The 22842-nt window shown below is 36.9% G+C and overlaps 1 protein-coding gene across 1 annotated transcript; it reads right to left on the minus strand.

The window, feature by feature from the left end:
• Positions 1-30: 30 nt before the first annotated feature.
• LOC100593830 (glycine N-acyltransferase) lies at positions 31-22632 on the minus strand. Its single transcript, XM_003275346.3, has 6 exons — positions 22522-22632; positions 14636-14731; positions 5687-5794; positions 3117-3243; positions 946-1117; positions 31-524 (listed from the first exon to the last, which is right to left on the minus strand). Exons 2-6 carry the CDS (start codon positions 14714-14716, stop codon positions 122-124), a joined length of 891 nt encoding a protein of 296 aa, XP_003275394.1. The 5' UTR covers positions 14717-14731; positions 22522-22632; the 3' UTR covers positions 31-121.
• Positions 22633-22842: the final 210 nt, after the last annotated feature.

The following is a 22842-nucleotide window of genomic DNA, read 5'->3' on the forward strand; positions in this document are numbered from 1 at the left end:
GCCCAAACAGTGCCCACTCCTTTACTGCAAATTACAATTTATTATTTCTTTTCATCCACCATCCACTCCTCAAATTATATGCCCAGACCTGCCCAAAACTGTCTTATGTTCAGGATTGGCATCACAGAGGCACACAGTTCCACTGGTTCCAGCTTCTGGGAATGGGAATGTGTTGCAGTGTGTAACTCATTTTTTGCATAGCTTCATTGCTGTAGTCTACATGAGAATAGACAGGAAAGCCAAGTTTGCCCAATTTCTGGGCGTGGGAATAGATGACATACGTCACAAGGCCATGGAGCCGGTATTCAGGCAGGGTGCCTGCCATTCTCATCTCTCCAGTCTGGTCCATTAGATCCCAGCACACAGGGGTCCCCTCAGGCCCCAGGAGACAGCAGGTGGGAAAGTTCTGAATGCAGCGCTCAATGAATCTCTGGCTCCTCTCATTACCACCAAAATGCCAGAATTTATTCACCAAGTGAGCATGGGTAACATCCATGGATGAGAGTTTAAACATCTCTTGGTTGCTATGGAGGGTCCAAGAAGAAAACAAAATCCATTAGTATAAAGGTTTGTATTTGCTATGACCTCTATTGTCTTGAGAGACAGAGTAGACAGAAGAAATAACAAATGTGAAGTCCTGGAATATAGATGAGCTTGTGATGAAAGAGGAACAGAGTGAAGATCAGAGCTGTTGGAGGAAGAAAGCAGGAAGGGCAATAAAGGTCCAAGTGGTGGCCAGAGGCCTGGCTTATTCAAGATGAGAAGGGAGATGGTGGAGTCTTTTAAGCAGGAGAGAAATATGTTCTGAGTTACATTTTTTAAAAATGCAATTCTGATTTCTTTGTATAACATTGATTGTAGGAAAGCCAGAGTGAATGCAGGGAGAGAAGTTGGGAGGTTACTTGAGAGGTGTGAGTGATATAGACTGGATTTTATCAAACTCACATGGCCTTGGGTTTGCCACCACTGGGAGATAAAGTCCTTGATTCCAGCAGGAAAGGAGCCAGTTCCTTGGCTGTTTCAGACGCCATATAGAGAATGCGTTGTGTTTGTTTGACTTTGAAGGACTTAATGGCTGCAAGATTTTGTATAGCCTCATTCAGGCTAGGCTGTGAACCTAGGCAGTATAATAAGCAGAGATGTAATGGTTTAGATATATTCTAGAGTGAAGTTCTGCAGTGGAGTAAGAAGTGTCTGGGATTTAGTATCATAAAATCTTGGTTCTGGGCTTGGTACTACCACTGTGTGACCTGTGTCCATAGTAATTTAAAAAGTGAAGATGCCTCTTCAGAAAGACTTCCCTCCCCATCTAATTAAGAATCAATAGTAACTTCCCTCTTAGAAGCAAAATTTTTTCAAAGACCTGTGCTAGCATTCTTAGATAACTGCTAGAAGATAATAAAGAAATCAATGTACTTTGTGTTCTTAGCTCTCACAATTTAGCCTAAATATTTACCCTGGCATGCTTATACTGGTCCAAGCAAGCATTAGGCCATATCCTGTTCCTCTTCTTTACTTGGAGATGTTTTATCTTTCTCAGCATTCCACAAGTTACTTCCCCCTTTCTTTGTCTCCTCTGCCTTTATCTCTTTTAAAAGGTTTTAAGTTGCTAGGCAGTTGGGACAAATGCAGAATGTGAGGTCCCATTCCAGCCAATGGAAACCAGACACAACAGTAGGGTGGACATGTCAGGTTATAGATAGCCCTGTCTCCTTTGTTCAGTGTACTCTCATGGCAAAATTGCTGGTGAGTGTACCCTTTCCGCAGAAAGTAAAAATGGCCTTTCTGAGGAAATTAAATTTATGTTCAAGTGCTATTTCTTTACAGCACCGGGGAAGAAGCATTTCAAACAGTAAGGATTTGTGTAATTTTTTGTTTTGCCTAAGCAAAAACATGCTTAGGGATGGATTCAGTTATGATTGTGTTATTAACAGCAGTATCTGCACTGGAACCAAGTTTTCTGGGCTGCGTAATTGTGTAGTTTTGATAATCTTAGTAGGTAAATTTAAAAAATGGTAGCTAACACCTACTAAGCTACATTCCTAGTGTAATAATATGAGGCAATGACCCACGATTTGCCCATATCTCCTGGAATCCATTCCCCAGGATAGTCCCCTCCTCCACTGCAACTTACCTTGGCCACATTGACCATCTTTCACCGATGGAAAGAGCAAATTTAATGCAAGGAGAGGCTTAAAAGTGCCTGCCCCACTGGGGCTTTACCTTTGTTTTTGCTCCTGGCTAAGACCAATTATGTTAAGACCGATACCATTAAGATAGGCCTGGGCCAGCCTGCTAGAGACACATGTTGCCATCATGCTGTCACCACAGTCACCAGCTGTCATGAACTAACAGCAGAACTCTCATTCAGGCATGTGAGTGAGGCCACGTAAGAGCCATCAGCCATGGTCCACCCATCAACTGCAGCTACATGAGTAAACCCAGATAAGACCAGTGGAAGAACTGCCTTGCAAAGCTCAGCCCAAATGGTTGATTCACAGAATTATTAGGTTTGCTACGCAGCAAACATTAACTAACATGTCCAAGTATTATGCTAAGCACTTCCTAGTCACTTTCATTTAATCTTTTCAGTGCCTTGTGTTTTAGGTAACATTATTTTCCTCATTTTTATATATGAGGAACACAATCTCAAAGAGGTTAAATCACTTAACTAAGATTACACAGCAAGTAATAGGAAAATGCCATCCTAGGGAATCTCCAGAGAGCATAGTTGGAACCATGATAGTTGTTCTTGGTGACCTGGGAAGTATTCTATGGCGAAATAAGCTATCATTTTTATTACAGGAACAGAAGGCCAGAGGGAAGGCTCTTCTTCAGCATCCAATCACCCTAAAAGGTCTGGATATAGCTGCAAAATATGTCATAAATCCTTGGTACCAAGGAATTATACTATGGTTCCCTTTATGAAGCCCATTCTTGGCAAATTTTAGGGTTTCCCACACTGTCCACCACCTTTTACAGGTATAGTTACCACACAGTAGCAAAATTGACAGCAGGCTGGGAGTCTGGAGCTTGGAGGAAGGAGGTATAAGTCATATGAAAACTTGCTCAGGACACATAAGTGAGTCAGCACACATCCCATTCCTCTTACTTACTTTGAATCTGTAAATGCTGTTTCCAATTGATGAGATCTGGTGAACCAAGGAATTCCTGACAGTTTTGGGGATCTTTGGAGTAGATTTGGTAAGTATTGGTATAGTGATCAAGGTCATCTGTCATATCCTGTTATCATTAGGAAAAAGGAAATAAAACACATCCCTATATTTTATGATTACATATAATTTTATACTGTGATATTTCTAAGTAATAAAATATTGGTAGTTTTATTGGTGCATCACAATTATTTCTTTTTTATTGATACATAATATTAGTAAAAATTTATAGGGTATGTGTAATATTTTGTTATGTGCATATAATGTTTAATGATCAAGTCACAGTTTTCATCATCTAGAATATTTATTATTTCCATGTGTTGAGAACATTTCAAGTCCTCCTTCAATCTACTTTGAAATATACAATACATTGCTGTTAACTATAGTCATCCTATGTTAAACATTAGAACTTATTTCCTTTATCTAACTGTGGGTTTGTATGCATATAATTATTTCTGAATTATTTAAATAACAAGATAAAGATCAAAGATTCAAAGATTCAATTTATGTTGGAAAATTCCAGAACAATACTATTCATTATCCACATATCACGTTAATATTTCAAATAAAAGACATAACCATTTAGAAAGCATTCTTCTTACCACCATCACTCTCAACAGGAAGAAGAGAAAGGCAATTGACAAGGGAAAGCTTATGTCGCAAGAATAAATTTTACTACAGTTCAAAGACTTGCAGAATACACAAACCATGACCATGGGAGTATGAAACTTGATATTGATACCAAAGAAGATTAAAAACCAATTCAAAATGCCTTCTTTAAAAAATATGTTGGTTAAACCAATTGCAGTTCCAGAGAAACAAACAATCCACTTACGTGGAAAGAGCTCCTCAAATTAGTAAATGACACATACAACTATTTACAGGAAGAAGGTGGATGAAAATATTACCACAACTATTATAGAATTAAAAAACTTTTTTAAAAGTTGGAAAATGTTGCACAAAAACACACTCACAAGTCAGCAATGATACCACTGACACATTTTGTTGCTTAAGACCACATTTAAAAGATCAAATAATTTTATTTCAGTTTAGTTTTCATACCATAAATGTATTCATTTCATACATTATTTTTTGTTTTGATTGGCAAATAAAAGATAGAATATATTTATTAACAATATGGTGTGTTGAAGTATGTATACATTTTGAAATGGCTAAATCAGGGTAATTAGCATATGTATTGCTTCCCCTGTGTTGAACCTGGAGGACATTATACTAAGTGAAGTAAGTCAAACACAGAAAGGCAGATACCTGATGATCTCCTTTGTATGTAGAATGTAAAAATTTTGAATTCATAGAAGTAGAGAGTAGAATGGTAGTTATCAGCAGGTAAGGTTGGGGAAAGTAGAGGAATTGGGAAGTTGTTAGTCAAAAGATATGAAACTTCAGTTATAATAGCTATAATAGGAGGAATAAGTTCAACAGACATATTGTACAACTCGGTGACTATAGTTAATAACAATGTATTGTATTATCGAAAATTGCTAAGAGAGTAGATTTTAAGTGTTCTCACAACAAAGTGATTTTTAAATAACTTTATTAGTATTAAAAGTATATTTGTGTTTTCTGATGTTTTGAAATAAGCTTATGCATTTTTATCTTGAAATGTGTTAATTGTTTAGTTTCAATAATTTTTAAGTGTTTCCTCAAATGTTTATAGAAGTTCTATCATTATAGTTTTGCTTTCCATAATTGATATGGTTTCGCTGTGTCCCCACCCAAATCTCACCTTGAATTATAGTTCTCGTAAATCCCCACGTATAATGAGAGGGACCAGATGGAGACAATTGAATCATGGGGGTGGTTTCCCCCACCCTGTCTTTGTGATAGTAAGTTTTCACGAGATCTGATGGTTTTATAAGGGGCTTCCCCATATGCTCGGCTGTCATTCTTTCTCCTGCCACCATGTGAAGAAGGTCTCGTTTGCTTCCCCTTCTGTCAGGACTGTAAGTTTCCTGAGGCCTTCCCAGCCATGCTGAACTATGAGTCAATTAAACCTCTTTCCCTTATAAATTACCCTGTCTTACATATGTCTTTATTAGTAGCATGAGAACGGACTAATACAATAGTCACTCTAACTCATTGCCCTTTTTTTACAACTTCATATCGGTGCTCTTGCAATTTTCTCTGGTTAGAATGTCCACTTTTCCTTGTAATCCTGACAAAAACATATTTTTCCTACAAAATCTAGTTCATATGAAATCTCCACCAAGAAGTATACTGAACTTATCGGGTAGCCCCACCTTTGACTTCCATAGTTTAATCAGGTTTTATTTGGCCTATTTCTGTATCCTGTTTATCTTCTGTTCTTGTATACTTCACACTTTATCTGTTGATCTATCTTGTCTTCCAGACTCTGAGCTTCTTGAGGATGGAGACTTGTTGACTATCACTATGATTTACTTCTGCATGCCCTGGCTCTACCATATTGCTAAGAATGTAATAGGCACACAGTTAATATAAATATAGAAGAATATTCACACATGGAATCTTACCTGCTCCTGAGGGCAGACAACCACTGTATTAAAATCAGGCCACTTGTCCACCAGAGCCTTCAGATTGAACGGATTTCCATGGTTTATGTGAAAGACAGTTCCATAAACCTGCAGGATCCCAAGAAATTGAGATGGTTATTAGAAAAAGTCAGTAAAGTTTCTTGCTTGATTAGGACAATAATTATTTCTATAAAATCATGACATTTTATGATACAAAGTATCCAAATGGAGAATCTAGGTCAAACAATCTCTGTGTGCTATTTTTTAATCTGTACACATAGAGGGCAGACAACCACTGTATTAAAATCAGGCCAGTTGTCCACCAGAGCCTTTAGATTAAACAGATTTTTATTCAATAATAAAATTATGGATATTTGCTATTTTTCATCACTGAACATGTTGTGTACCTATTTCTCTATTCACAAACATACAAAACAATTTTCAATTACTTTTAATGGCTGAATAAAATTTTATTATATGGATGCATCACAGTTAATTTATTCACTTGCCAGTTGATGGCATCTCAGCTGTTTTCAACTTTTCACTTAAATAAATAATTCTTTATAGAATGTTCTTTCACAGGAATCTTTGCATGTGTACCTAACATTTTCTTAAAATATCCAGAAGAGTAATTGCTGGTTTAAAGGCTATTACATGTTTAAAACTCTTTAGCATTGTTTCCATATAACTCTCTGGAGAGCTTAACTGAATTCTCATCAGTCAGCAGAGACTATAGCCTATTGCTCAAGAGAATAAGCTTGGGGTCCCCTAGCCTGGGTCCAGTCTTAGATCCCCACCCTTGCCCTGTTGGACAAACTAATGAGAGAGAGGGGTGAAAGAGAGGGTAGGACGTGAGAATGAATGAGAGTAAACCCCACAGACAGTAAGTGTCCTTATGATTTGGGGGTTGTGGTATGCAGCAGTGGATGTCAGCATAGATCTCATGACCATTGTGAACATGAAGCTTCAGCTGATACCAGCATGGAAATACACCCAAAAAGGTGCTGTGCACTTGAATGCTTTCCATCAAGGATAGATGATAGAACTATACCAGTATATTTCCCTCCTGCTGCCCCCTACCCCACATGAAATACTGATGTTAGACTAGGGAATGAAGGTGAAAAAAACTCTAAATCGACTAAGTCTGAGTTTATCTGAATTAATTCTGTTTTCAGCCATGAGCGGAGGCTTAATATAGAAATTTAGTACAGTTTTGGCAAAATATAATGGTTACGTTTTTACACATTTGTACCTGGGGCCTGTTAAAATGTATTTACACTACAATATTATCCATTGCAAAAATGAAAATATGTGAAACTCTTATTTTTTCTTACTGTTGTGGCCTAATTTATTAATATCCTTTTTAGTCCTACTGAACCCCAAACCTAGTGTGAACCCAGAAAATCTAAGACAGGTCTCAGTTAATTTAGAAAGTTTATTTTGCCAAGATTGAGTGCACACCTGTGAAACAGCCTTGGGAAGCCCTGACGACACATGCCCAAGGTGGCTGGGGCACAGCTTGGTTTTATACATTTTAGGGAGATATGATACCTCAATCAATATATGTAAGAAGTACACTGGTTCAGTTTGGAAAAGTGGAACATCTTGAAGCAAGGGCACTAATACTTGAAGTGGGGAAGAAGCTTTCAGGTCACAGATAGGTGAGACACAAATGGTTGCATTCTTCTGAGTTTCTGATTAGCCTTTCCAAAGGAGGCAATCAGATATGCATCTATCTTAGTAACTTTGAATAGAATGGGAGACAAGTTTGACGAAAGCAGTTTCCAGGTTGGGTTTTCTTTAGGGATTTGGGGGGTCCAAGATATTTTCCTTTCATATGCCCCCCATCTTTTTTGTAAAATCTTTTGGAGAAAGCATTTTACAATAAAACGAGTCTCTGGTCACAGGTTTCATTTAATGTCTTATGGCTAGGACAGTTTATTGATAGATGGGTAGGTCCCAAGAGCTCATTTTTTGCATGTTGTGAAGTCTCATGTCCTATGAAGAGAAAATAGGCGTGAAAGGGAGAGAAAACAACAACAAACAAAAAAACAGTCCTGGAAAAATAGATGTAGGCCACATCACTCTAAAATCCATACATTAATAGGCAGGTATGAAAGTGGCTTATGTATGTAAATACATTGCTGTTATTTTTTTCTGAAGTTTAAATTGTTTGGCTTCAGTTTGCAGGGTTTTAAGAAAGCCCAGCTTAGTTTTCAGACTTCAAATTAGGAAAAATGAAGAAAAAAAAGAAGAAAAATAAATTTAAAACATTATTTTGAAGACTTGTAGCCAAGAAAAATAGAATTCAGTTCAAATTGTAGAAAATAATAAAAATTGAAAAACAACATTAGGCAAGACTAGAATCTAACAACAGGTGTACTGTAGTCTTGAAATATAGATTTTTTTCTCTCTCCAGTTTCCCATTTTTACTAAAAAAAAATTATGGTAGGACTGGTTTGCTTTATTATACTTGGCCTAATTATTTGTATGCAGTGCAGCAAGAATAATTATTTTTTACATAGGCTTTTAAATTGGCTTTGATGAAACTTTGTTCCATAGGAGGAGTCTCAGATAAGACTTTTTAAAGCAAAGCCCAGCCATGAATTTGTGCCATCAAATACCTATAAGTTGGATGAATTTCCTCTCCTCTTGAGGTTCCATGTTAAACCTGGAGCTTCTGTGTCTGTCAGAAAGTGACATTCTTTACTTACCACAGTCAGAAACCCTGTACAGGGACTGTGTACACAAAATATACGGCCATTTTTTTCAAGGGCTTTATTGGCTCCATAAGTCAAGTTTGATTTCTTAAAAGAAAGCAGTTAAAGCCTTAGTAAAATAACCAATTTCTCCAATTGTTTCCTGTTACAAATGAAAACAGATTCTTATTGCACTTATGCAAATAAATGTATTACCATAAGTTAAGAATACTCACAATTTCCAAATTCTGGAGAAATCAGGTAGAGAGAAACAAATATGCTCCAAAATTTGTTCATAGGAGTATACTAAATTGTTAAAAGCTAACAATAGCTCAAAATAAAAGTTTTAAGACTGAAAAGCAAAGGATCAGCAAATATTTTAAGTAAAAAGTTAAAAAGATTGATTCAGTCCATGTAGTTAATTCCTATTTTGCTTGATATTCATTAACATTTTCTCTCTCTATGAGTCCTGAAAGTTTTTTCTCTATTCTGATGTCACAATTTCCAAAGTTATCAGAAACCTGCATTTAAGAGCACCTGTTGGAGTTTTATAGCTGATTATAAAACCACCTTCTAAAGATGACCAAAACAAGACAACAATTTTCCATGGATGAAAAAAAGGTTTAAGGTAGCCATTGTCAAAAGATACAAATGACAAGAAAATTTATTACCTCTGTGGCACACAATATGATTATTACTGATAATGTATACTAAATTATATTATAATTATAGGAGTTTCCCATAATTTTGGAACACATACCAATAACATATTTATTACAAAGACAGCCCAAAGAAAACCAAACACCAATTCATATTTGGCAATGCCTTCTGTATAATTTTGATACCAAATAAGCCAAATTGTGTCATTTTTGTACTTAGGGGAACCTACTGTCTTAAAGAATTAATTAGGTCAGAAAAAGACATAATTTATAATTCAATTTTGGAAAGTTGTCAAATATAAGTTTAAAACACTTGAAATTACAAAATAGGATTACAGGTCATTTTAAAGTCATTTATTTAACCAAAGTGAAAGTCAAAGACTTCAAAAAACGTGAAAACCTTCATTTTTTGAGAAAGGAAATTTGACTTTCTAAACAAGAAGCCCTAATAAAAACAGCATGAAGCCAATTACGTTTGTTTTTCAAAATTTGAAAACAACCTATAAAATTTAATCTATATTATAAAATGTAACTTCCTTAAGCCTCTTATAACTTTTATTAAAGAGTTGGTTAATGCTTCAAGAGAGCCTTGTTAATCTGACACAGGGGTCTATATGCTGGTTTTCCGTCAGTGTTCCTTTGACATTAATGATTAATTTACAGAGAAACTAAATTTATCTTTCAAAATCAGCCATTACACTCTTACATGCCCAACTCCTCCATGATAGTCCCTGGGCCTTGAGGAGTTGAATAGCTTTAATTTATTGCCCTGTGTCTCAGGAATACAGTTTATTTTGATTGGCATTTTCTACAGGGCCTGAAGATGAGGCTTTAATTGCTGTCAGTGTTTAAAATTTAGCAGGACTTGGTAGGCTTTATAGATGCAGGAGTTAAAGCTCTGTGATTCAATGTTACAAGGACTTTAAAAGCATATACAGGAAGATACATGGATGTAATAATCTTAATTAAAAAATTTTATCTCAGTTTTTTTCTAAGCAAATGAAAACTTAATAATATGACAACTTGATTATATGAACTTTTTAAATATAGAAATCCTCTTATTGTGAATTACACTGACTGTTCATGACATGCTTGGACTTTCGGATTTGTCCTGAACATCTCTCTTTTTTAAACAACCACTTATTTTATTTTAGGATTAAATTTACCACACAAGATTCTGTCTTATATAAAATTATTTCTCTTTAAGCTTTTTTACCTAAAAAAAGTTTGTTAAAAATAGCTTTTTTATATCCTTTTTTAGTCCTAGTCCCTTTTACCTTGTTTTATACATAACCTTTAAATAAGCTTTGAATTGGAAAAAAGCTTGTTCACCTCTTTAAAAAAAACACACACTTTTGTTTGTTTTTTAGCAAGAATATTTTCCTACAATATATTTTTATGGGAAGATACCCAAATAATGAAATGCCTATTATTTAATGTAATATAATTTCATATGCTAAATTATGACCAGTGTGCCTACAAATATTTATCCCATTACATTACCCCAATTATTTTAATTGTTTACCTGGATTATTTATGAAAACTGTGATATTCATGATTTAAAGTTATAAAACTGACATTGCAAGATTATAACTGAGACAGTGAAAACAGATTTGACTTAACTGACTCCATCTTGCTTTTAACGTCCAAGCTGTCCTCATTCATTCCTGGACGTAGGCCTAACTAACTTTGGGAGGAACTTGGTTTATAGTTTAGCTTTGAAACAAAGAGGATAACAGTCTTTTCCCCAAACAAACCTCCTTATTGACTGTGGACCAGACTGCCTAAACCCACAGGATTAGAAGTTATGGTAATCTTACTAAATTAAAGATGCAGCTATTTTCATTAAACCCATATCAATGTCTTATTTATTAAAAATTACACAAGCAATGATTATCCTGTTTGGGTCTGGGTTCATAGTTATGTAACCCCTATGCCAAACATTGACATCTTATAGTATTTGGCAGGGATAAGTATGAAATTTGCTTGATTAATAAATGTAAACAAAATGTATGCTGGGAATTCTTAAGACATTTTTACTATTACTTTACCAAAAATTTTAAAGCTAGCTTATTTATTAAAGATTTTATTTAAGTTACATAAACTTGAAAAAGCATTTGACTAGCCTTTTCTTTTTTAGTATCGAATTTAAGCACTTTTGTTTTTTCTTTAAATCAATTAATTAGAACTCTTTATATATTTTAGTAGTGAAATATTTTGTATACAACACATAAATACATATAAAGATGAATTAGGCATGCCAACGGAAGTACATTTTATAGATTTATAAAGACGCCCCCACGTTTTTTTCTATCTTAGAATTTCAGATTCTTGGTAACCTGTTTCAAAACCCTAGGCAGTTGTCAGAAAAATAGCCTTAAATTTGCACATTAAAGGAAACAACTCAGGTGAAATCAAATAGTAAAATTTACAACATAAGGTACAGAGAGAAAAAGTCTGGTGGTGCTAGAAGGAGATGTTTTTATTTTTCTTTCAGCCAAATTAAAAATAAAATTAAACTTCATTTTTTTCTTAAATACCCAAGTAGCCTTTGTTGCAATAACTATTTTAGTTAAAAAAAAATCGGGTGAAAACAGAATTCAGTCAACTGAGAAGCAAAACAAAACAAAAAAACTTTTGCACAAAAGTAGACAAGGTCTTAGGAGAGAAAAATAAATGAAAATAAAAACATGAAGGCCTTCAAATACAAACATGCACACATGAACACATACACACATACATCTTGGATGTTAGCCTTTTAATTAAGCTGACTTTTAACAATTGAGCTCCTTAAATTTTTTTTTAAAAACCTTATTACCATATTTCAGTTAGGATAAAATGCTGCTTTTTCAGAAGTACAGCCGTTGCTCTTTCAGTTTGGTTTGGCTGGCAAAAAGGTGGCCTTATAATGTAAATAAAGCCCCTTTAGTAGTCAAAATTCAAAATCTTTTTTTTTCTCTTTTGCTAGCCATTTTTCCTCCCACATCAGAGGTCTTGTTCCTCATAATTTAGGGTTCTCCTTTTGATTTGATCAAGAAAAATACAAAGAACAAAAAAGTTAAGCAAAACTAACCATGATCACCCAAATTACATGATTTCTGAGCACCGTAAGTGTAAGCAGAAATTAACACCAGGTAGTTGTTAAATGCTAACTTTAGTTGTGTAAAAAGTAAAATAGAGGTTCCTCTTCAAAGAGACCTTCATCCCCATCTAATTAGGAATAAATAAACTTTATAATTTGACCAAGTTTGGGGAGATCAGGGATTCTCTGGAGGGGATGCTCACAGACCTCAGCAAATTGTCCTATTAGTTTGAGCCATAACGTTAGCCATATTGGTACCAAGCACCGATAGGAAATTTGTCAAAGGCCAGGGGCATCTCCACTCAGAATGCCCCCATGGTTACCAAAATCTAAACCCCAAAAATCAGAGACAGGTCTCAGTTAATTTAGAAAGTTCATTTTGCCAAGGTTGAGGATGTGCCCCTGACACAGCCTCAGGAAGTCCTGATGCCATGTGCCCAAGGTGGTCAGGGCACAACTTGGTTTTATATATTTTAGGGAGATATGAGGCCTCAATCAATATATGTAAGAAGTACTTTGGTTCGGTTTGGAAAGGTGGGACATATCGAAGAAGGGACATTTTGAAGCAACGGCAGGAAGACTCGAAGCAGAGAGAAAGCTTTCAGGTCACAGATACGTGAGACAAACAGTTCATTCTTTTGAGTTTCTGATTAGCCTTTCCAAAGAGGCAATCAGATATGCATCTATCTTAGCAACGTTTAATAAATAGAATGGGAGGCAAGTTTGCCCTAAGCAGTTTCCAGCTTGAGTTTTCTTTAGTGATTTTGGGGGCGCCAGATATTTTCCTTTCACACTAGTGAACAGAACTTAGTGAGGCAGCTGTTATCAGTTGAATCAGTTGTAGTGGACATCTTTATGCATTTTATATCTAACACTCAGAAGAATAGACAGACATTTTCTTAACTAGGCCTCAAGTAATTGTTATTAGTGAATTCTAGGTTAGACTCCTCCATTAAATGCAACTGGCATAAAAAATTTTAGAGTTCCATTAGGGGAAAATGTATGTCTTTTAGTATGCAACCAAAGAGGAGGAATGCTATTTCCTCATGGAAGGGAGGAGTCATGAGGGCCTCCTTACCTCACCATAGAGGGGTTCCAAGAAGGAATCCTTGCGGAACACCTAGAGTTTTCTCAAAATGTTTAGGATCCACTTAACACAAGGAATAAGGAGAAATTTAAAGCACAAAATTCTACATCACAGAGTATTGAAAAAAATGTTTAGCCTAGAGAATTTTTAAGAGTAGCCACTAATCATAAAAATACCTCAAGTAAGTATACATACAGTGTCTAACTAATATGCCTTCCAAGAAAAATGTTCTGTCTCTCTGGGAGGTTATTTATATCTTAAGGATTGTCATGTGAAGCCACTTAAATATTAGCTAATTTTGATTAATGTTAGTAGGAGCTGCAAGGTGGGTAACTTTAGATTTGGATTAGTTTACTTGAAGCCATATTGTGTTGTTAATAAATAAAGAATAAAGCTTGTTGTCTCATTAATGCATCTCTAATGAATGAAAATAAAACTATATAATCACAAATAAAAGAATGCTAATATTTTCTCCTTTATACTGAAAGAAGGGAATAACAAATCATTTAGGGAATGGGTAATTTGAATGTATTTACCTGAAATGTATGCACTATATAGGAATGTCTTCTGAAACAATACAAATGTAAAAATAATTGTCCACTAAAGAGATACACACACACACATATACATGAACAAATGTACTTCGGTTCCATTGGAGTGAGCTATATCCATTTGGTTGCTAAATATATACATATATATATATATATGCATGTATATACAGACAGGAATCTGACTCTATCATTGGAACTGCTCTTGCATAGTTCTGGATGTAGGCATTTATATATATCCATTTATATATATATTTATATATGTTTTATTTAACTCTTAGACCTCTAATTATTAATACCAGGTTAAGAGAGATACTGGGAGCTAGCCCTAAAGTAACTTGACATGCCTTAAATTCAGAGCAATTGGGAAATTTACATTAAAATAGAAATTGATCTGTTATTAATTTCAAAGAAGACTCATTCTGGTTGACCTCTCACTGGCAAGTGTCCTTCTGTAATAAACAAGTTAAACATTAATATGCAGCCTCAGCCAACTTTGTAGAACTCTGGGCAAATTTCAAATGTTATTATAAAATGCTTCTTGGAAAGGAGCAAGGAAGTAATTTTTTGAGTCAGCACAGAGCAAAAGGCAGTGTTTAGACTAAGGCATAACTATGTTCATATCATAGCATTGCAACTCAGTATTTGTGGTATATTGAGAAAATCAGTTAACTGAGTCTTAATTTTCTTAACAGCAGCATGGACATGACAGTAAACATCTTGTAAAGAGGTAAGGCAAACTAAATGAGAGAAAACATGAAATAGTGCCTGGCTCAAAATAGGTAAATAGGTGCATCATAAACGTCAGTCCCCTTCCCTCCTCTTTCACAGCAAGTTTGTCTTCTTTACTCCTCTCAGAATTTTCCATTCTCACCTTTAAGGATGCTGGGAGGCTCTTCCTCAAGGATTTCTCCAGCATTTGCAGCATCTGGGCTCCTTGTAATGGTAACATCATGGAGGATACCTTAGCCTAGAAAGACAACCAAAGAACATATAGGAATGAGAAAAGCTAGAGGAGATTCTGAAACAAGAGTAGTAAGTTCTGTATTAATGACCAGGTTTTTTTTTTCAGTGCCTTTCAACTGCAGTCCTCAGCAAATCCAAGAGAAGATGAGACTGGTGGAAAACACAAAGAGCTTTCTCTGAGTTTTTCAGCTCTGTTTTCTTACCCTTTGATGACTTCCAGCCATTAGCTTCATTTTAGATTGTAAAAGCATATTTTTAAATACACATAATATCTTTTGAATTTTAGTTGCTATCAGTGATTCTCCTGACTCCTCTGAGAATGAGCTGTGTAACCTTGGGGAAGTTATTTAGTCTCTCTGTACCTTGGTTTCCTCAAAGGGAGTTGGGCTAATAGCACTATATCACTCAGAATTTTTGTGAGGATTAAAGGAATAAATACCTGCAATGTGCTTAATAGATTGTCAGTCTTACAGTAAGCACTGAACATTTGTTATTTATTTGATTACTACCACCACTCCTCTTTTCCTCCTCTTCCTTTTCTTCTTTCTCCCCACTTGAGCCAAAGTCCTATATATTGCATGATGTTTTGATATAGGCATTTTAATAAAAGGCATTCTGACATGGTCTAAATATAAACAATTAACCTTTCAAAAATTATTACTGCGTCATATTCAAAACTTGTACTCTCACCAAGCCTGACACTTTGAGGCTAATTCCATCTTTAAGCCTTATGCTAGGATCTGTGGTACATTTTGTAGAAATTACTAAGTAATACAAAAATAGCATTTTTACATATTTGACTAGCTGCATCAAATTGGGATTACCTAAACATTCCATAACATCACAACTGAAAAATGAAGAAAGATGCTGTGTCACTGCATTCTATTTTGGAACTGGGATATTTGGAAGAGAGCAAAGTAACTTCTAAGTGAAGGTAGGGCTATGAGAGGGTGTTGCATTAAAACTGGTCTGGTGCAAGATTCCATACCTAGGTAACCTTGTGGTTTTAGAACATCACTGAAAAGACTGTTGCTGTTACTGGCGGTGCATCTGTAGAGGTCTGCAGCATCCTCAATTCTTGCCTCCTCAACAGAAAGAATTTGACTGAGGGGAAGAAGGCAGAAGGAGAGACCAAGGCAAGTTTTGGAGTAGGAGTAAATGTTTGTTAAAAAGCATCAGAGCAGGAAGGAAAAGAAGTAAAGTGCATTTGGAAGGGGGCCAAGTGGGCGACCTGAGAGATCAAGTGTGCAGTTGAACCTTTTGACTTTTATATGTAGGCATACTTTTGGGGTCTTGTGTCCATTCTCCTCTGATTCTTCCCATGGGGGTGGGCTGTCCACATGTGCAGCAGCCTGCTAGCATGTGGGAGGTGAGCATGTGTAGTGTGAGCATGGAGTTGTATGCATGCTAACTTGAGGCATTCTCCCTTACCAGTCGAATGTCCCTAGAAGTTCATACCATAATTAAACTCTGCCATTTTGCCTCTGAATGCACATGCTTAAGCCTTCTTGCCCAACTCCTGAGGTCTTGTCAGGAAGCTGCCAATCACCATTTTCAGGTTTTTTTTTCTTTGTATTCAGAGACTGACTCTGGCTGGGACTGGCTGTGACCAATTATTATTTTAGAGAGACAGTTAACAACCACTGGACCATCACCTGATGGTTGCCTGACATATCTGGGTGTGGGGTGTGGGGCATGGAGCCTTCTCCTGCCCTACTCATGCCTGACTAGCTACCTTGTGTAACATTTCCCCCACCATGAGTTCAAGACCCCAATTATTTGGAGAAAATAGACAAAAGTCAGTCTTCTATAACTGCTTCCTGCTGACAGAGGGGTACTAGTGGTTGTTCTGTGGATTTGGCCTCTTGCTAGCTGTCAGGGCAGTAGTAGCCAGCCAGATTCAAGGGGGACAGGGGGAGGATTTTGATCCTGTCATGTCTCACTGATGGGCAGCCTAGGGGTCCCCTGTAGAAGGGTGACTCTTGAGTATTGAGAGGACAATATACCTGCCTCTGGTCCCTGCATTTCTCCTTTTTCTTAGCCCTGTCCTCCTTATTCTGTTCTACATTATAAAAGACCAAGAAGGCTAATTTGAGAATTTCCTGCATAAGGGCACTGGGTTCCAAGATTGACTTTTGTAATTTTCTCTCATTCCATTCTTAGGCCAAGTATTACAAAGAAAAACTAGTTTTTTGTTTTAAGGTTTGGGGACTCAAACTTTTCCTAGTTTGGGGGTATATATCTGGGTGTCATAACCTGTTTTATGGAGATATGATTACCCATCTGCGAAGAGAAAACAGAGGAGAAAAAGAAAAGAAGAAGGAAAAGAATGTGTCCTTTCTTAGTTTCCTGTTATCCTGAAAGGGGCATCCCCATTATCCTTAAGGTTCCGGATTAACTGGTCTTACCATGTATCCTTACCCTTGGTCCTATCTCATTGTGATTGTCTACTTGAGAACAGAGGAGATACTGAAGTGAACAGTAGGCCTCCTGTTCATCCTTGGGGTTCTGGAATGAACTGGTGTTACCCTGTACCTCTAACCTTATCTTTATCACTGTTCAAATAGTAATCTGTCAGCCTGGGACCAACCTTCATCTCTGTCCTATGGGTCTCTTGCACCTGCTGGGCTGGCCTATATCCTTGTCTCCATGACTTTACAGTGATTCTTGCTTAAAGAATTCCAGCAAAAAATAAAAATGATTACCTCTTTCCTCAGATTCTCATTTTGTATGTTCTTTAAGTAGAAGCCTGCTTTTCAGCTAACTGCCATAAGGGGGCTGGACTTCCCTCCCTTTAAATATGACCTTGAAGGTCTTGATGCATATTGAGAAGGGAGTAGGAGTGATTAGAGAAATGGAGACTACAGGAGGAAGTAGGAGAAAGTGAGAAGAACACTCATGAAAAGCCTTCATATGCTTACAAAAACGGCAACCCTTGGATTTGAGAGGGCAACGTTTATTTGCCCTCGACATAAAGGAGGAAACTCTGGAGGACTTGGGACTTAGGGCAAGAACTTGCTAATGGTAAAGGAAGAATTTCCCCTTCCCTAAAGAAGTGCTGATTCAAAAAAAAAAAAAAAAAAAAAGCATGTAGGTGAGATCCTTAAAGTGTCATAGCCCTATGCAGGAGGGCAAACTGTTTCAAAAACTCCAGAAAAACTTGGCCCTGGGTTGTGACAGGAACAAAAAGCATATATTAAATCATAAAGCACTGGCAGAGCTGGGGTTTAAATTCGTGTGTTTTTTGGCAATGTGCCAACAGATAGGGAGCGGATTGGATGTCATCCAAGCTTATAGGATAAAAACGTATAAATTTCAGGGGATATCTGCAAGGAGCTCATACCTTTGCTGCTGCACAAATGCTATAAGAGCCATGGGTGCATGAATAACAGGAAGTGTGTGTTTAAGAAGTCACATGGCATGTGAAGTAAAAGAAGAGGCAGACTTGTCTTCAAGCCAGACAGTTTGGTAGGTGTGCAAGACAATTTCAGATCACACAGAGAAAACAGGAGATACAGGGTGCAGCTTCTTGTGAAAGAGCCATTTTTAGTTGAAAAAGCAGAGGAAATCCCAGGCATTGCAGTTTTAGGTTTTAGCCCTGTCACTCTCACAAACCTCCTGTTCAGGAGGGCCACTAGTTCATTACTTCTACTTGGTGCAGACCCGAAGTTCCTTCCCACTCCCACAAGCCACCTATCAGGTAGTCTCTCAGTAGACAGAGAACCTAAAACTGGTGATCAGTAGCTTCCTGATAAGATCTCGGGAGTTGGGCAAGTGGGCTCAAGCATGTGCATTCAGAGACAAAAAGGTGAAGTTTAACTGGTATGTGACCTTCTAGGGATATTTGATTGGTAAGGGAAGAACATCTTAAGTGAGCATGCATACAATTCCAGTAAACACACTGCACATGCTCACCTCTCAAGTGCTAGCAGGCCACTGCACATGTGGACAACCCACCACAAGGGAAGAATCAGGGGAGAATGGACACAAGAGCCCAGAAATAAGCCAACATATAAAACCCCAAGGCAAAAGTTCAAACTACTCACTTGATCTCTCAGGTCACCCACTTTGCTCTCTTCCAAGTGCACTTTAGTTTTTTTCCTTCTTGCTCTAAAGCTTTTTTTTTTTTTGAGTCGGAGTCTTGCTCTGTCACCCACACTGGAGTGCAGTGGTGCAATCTCAGCTCACTGCAATCTCCACCTCCCAGGTTCAAGCAATTTTCCTGCCTCAGACTCCTGAGTAGCTGGGATTACAGGCACGCAACACCGCACCCAGCTAATTTTTGTATTTTTAGTAGAGATGGGGTTTCACCATGTTTGTCAGGCTGGTCTCGAACCCATGACCTTGTGATCTGCCCACCTCGGCCTCACAAAGTGCTGGGATTACAGGCGTGAACCATTGCACCCAGCTAAAGCTTTTTAAAAAACTTTCACTGTGGCTCTAAAACTTGCCTTGCTCTCTCATTCCACCTTATGCCCCTCAGTTGAATTCTTTCTTCTAAGAGGGAATTGAGGTTGCTGCAGACCCATAAGAATTCACTACCAGTAACAGTGCTTCCAGCCAAGATAGGATAACAGAACTTGAATTTACCTTTCCACCTAAAACAGTAACAATTTTCATATGTTGAATATCAGGACATGCAGAAAGAACTATGATCCCTGAGAAAAGGAAAACAGAAAAGATGAGTCCTAGAATTACACCAGCTTACTTCCCAATGGAAGTTTTCAGATTGAAGTTCAGGGAGATGGAATCTAACCAGAGCACAAAGACTCTCACTGATTGAGCTTATGGAGGTTTTGGAGCTTAAGGAGGCCAAGGTGGAGCTTCATTGAGAGAGTAAACAGAGAGATGAGAGAGAGAGAGAGAAAGAAAAAGAAAAAGAAAAAAAAGGAAAGAAAGAAGAAGGAAGGAAGGAAGGAAGGAAGGAAGGAAGGAAGGAAGGAAGGAAGGAAGGAAGGAAGGAGAGAATAAAAGAAAAGGAAGGAAGGAAGGAAGTTCCTAGAGTCTGGCTAATTACTGATCTGAGCATATATAGAAAGAAACTACCTTAATATCTTAGCCCATGGATTCTTCCTTTACCATCTGACTCTAGTCTACCCTTCTAGCCTCTTCTGTTGCTACCATCCACCATGTAAGAACACAGTGCATTTCTTCAACACAGTGTCTGCTTAGCATCTTTGGTCTTTCTACATTTATCCTCAGTTTGAAATTTCCTACTTCAGTTCTGCCTTCTAAATTAAGCTTCCACTTACCCCTTCAAGTTTACTTGTACAGCCTATTATGCCTAGTGCTCTTTTCAGTGTCTCTTATGTCCGTCTGAATAAGTCACTCCCTTTTCTGTGCTCTCATAAGTGTTTATGCATATTTCAATTATATAACTTGTTATGTTGGGTTGAAGTTTTCTTCTTTCAATCGATAAATATCGTATATATTTATGCTGTTCAACATGATGTTTTAAAGTCGAATTTCATTTTCTTTTCTAGATGTTGAGTTCTTCTGAGGCAGGAAGCTCATATTACTTATTCTCTTATCAGTAATTCTTATCACAGTATTTGGCACATAGTATACCCTCAATACATAAGTAACAAATGATTGAATACATGAAATGCTTGTATTAATTGTCTAATCACTCCATTTTCCAAAAGTATAGAGACATTAATATATTCATTCAATAAACACATATGTGTTAAACGCATAATATATTCTGGACATGAGAAAAGTTTCCAGCTGTTTTGTACTACATTATATCTTGAAGAAAATTCCAGACTATATTTCATATCTAAGGGTCTTAGGATGATAAAAATATAACATTCCTAAAGGCTAATCTTATCTTTTCTCTAGAGGCAACTCAGAAGGAAGTAGCAAAGTAGAGTTAAAGTAGAGCTTAATGTCAAGTCTGTGGGGTGTGATATTACTATATTTTCTGAAGAGTAGAGTTTGGAACCACCCTTTAAGGATGCACTTACAAACTAACAACCAAGTATGGCTCTCATGCTTGGTTGGGGTAAACTGAAAGCTAGTGAGACTGAGGTTCTTCCAAGAAATCTGACACAATCACTGTAACTGGCAGCACTGGGCAATGAGTAGCATTCCTGGGCATAAACTTCAGAATCTTTGATCCTGGTCCAGTTATTACAGAAGTGGAAATTAATCCAAAGAAAACAATTTAAAAGAAGAAAACAACTCTAGGATGAGCATGGTGGCTTATACCTGTAATTCCAGCACTATCAGAGGCCAAGGAGGGAGGATTAATTGAGGGCAAAAGTTTGAGACCAGCCTGGTCCACAGAGAAAGACTCCAATCTCTACAAAAATAAAAATTAGTTGGGTATGGTGGCACACACCTGTAGCCCTAGCTACTCAGGAGGCTAAGGTGGGAGGATTCTAACAGCTTTCATCACACCATGCAAGTAATTTGCTGTTTTGTGTAAGCAGAAAAAAAGAATACATTCTGCAAATCAGACTTCATTCAGATCTTTCCCACTACCTTGCTTTTACTGCAGCTACTTGAATGGGAAGGAGAGGAAGATTATGCCCACATAATCTGACCGCAGTCTCACAGAGTGAGTTTTGTTACAACTCTTCCAGAAATTTCTGAGTTGCAGCTTGTAATGCAGACGTCGTACTAAGTTGGCAAAAAATTCTGATGTCAATTCCAGTGGAATCCAACCCTGGACTCACTTGAGCCCACAGCAAGTTAAAGGTTACAATGAGTTATGTTCATACCACTGCACTCCAATCTGGGTAACAAGAGTGTCTCTAAATACAAAACAAAACAAAAACTCTAAACAGAATTTTATAAAGTCACATGAACATAAGCAAGTCCTGAATAAAATCTCTATGTGCCTCAATAGAGGAAGATAACATAAAATATGATCCAACAGAGTGATGCAACCCTAAGGCATTAACATAATGCATACAGACATAATATATAATATGTGTAGACACATGGGAGAGTGTTCAAATAAAATGAGAAAATATAGGACACAAAACAGTTCACATACAACACATAAAGTTCAAATTTAAGAGAGAACAAAGGCAAATAGGAATAAATAAGTAAATGGTGGTAGTACTATTGTAGATTAAATCTTTAAAGTAAAATTTGTTTTCTGTATAATTTAAATAAACAATAAATCTTGTCCGTATTCTTCTTATTGATCTACTTATTTCCTCTCTCACTTTCAGTGCAACAACCTTCTTATTAGTAGTGTAAGGAAAAAACTGCCTCCCTTGTAATGTGACCAGGATTAAAAATAGTAATTTTTCCTGTGTCTCTACACACTCAGTATTCTATTCATTCACCTGCTTCCAAGTCCAGAGCACAAACTTCTAAGGATTTTCATGGTAGCTAGCAAACTGCCATTGACAAAATTGTTGTCATATATGTGTTTCTTAAGTGGAAGTTACTCCTTTTCCTTGAGCATAGTTGCCTGCATATTCTGAGCATAACACAACATGGGCACTTTAATTTGACTCACTTAAGTGGAAGAGGTGTCACAAAGCAATAATTACATTAAAAAATAAATTTTATTGTGGATATTTAAGGTATACAATATGATGTTATGAGAGCATACAGATAGTGAAAACATTACCATTATGAAGCAAATTAATATATCTATTACTTCACAGTTACTTATTTTTTGTTGTTGTTTTTATGTAAAGAGCAGCTAAACTCCACTCACGTAGCATGAATCCCATATACCATGCAATTCTATTAACTATAGTTCTCATGTTGTAAATTAGATCTCTAGACTTGTTCATCCTGTATATCTGATACTTTGTAATGAGTCCTCACCTGAAAAGCTAGTCTCTGCAGATGTTTCTGGAAGAAATGATGAGCAGCACCCTTCTGGGAGATGAAATTTCTCCCTGATGCAGCCAGTTCAGCAGAGTCTCGCAGAGTAAATTTTGATACACCTCCTCCAGAAATTTCTGAGCTTTGGCTTGTAATGTGGACCTTGTACTAGGCTGGCAAAAGAATCTGGTGTCAGTTCTAGTGGAAGTCAGCCCTGCCTCTCAGGGGCCCATGTTGAAGAAATTGGCTCTGCATGGTTGAGAGTCTGGCCGTATGCCCCTGAGCTTCTCTTTTTAAAACATCACAGTGCTTTCTGTCCTC

This window comes from Nomascus leucogenys, chromosome 4 (genome assembly GCF_006542625.1).
Source record: "Nomascus leucogenys isolate Asia chromosome 4, Asia_NLE_v1, whole genome shotgun sequence".
Lineage (NCBI taxonomy): Eukaryota > Metazoa > Chordata > Mammalia > Primates > Hylobatidae > Nomascus > Nomascus leucogenys.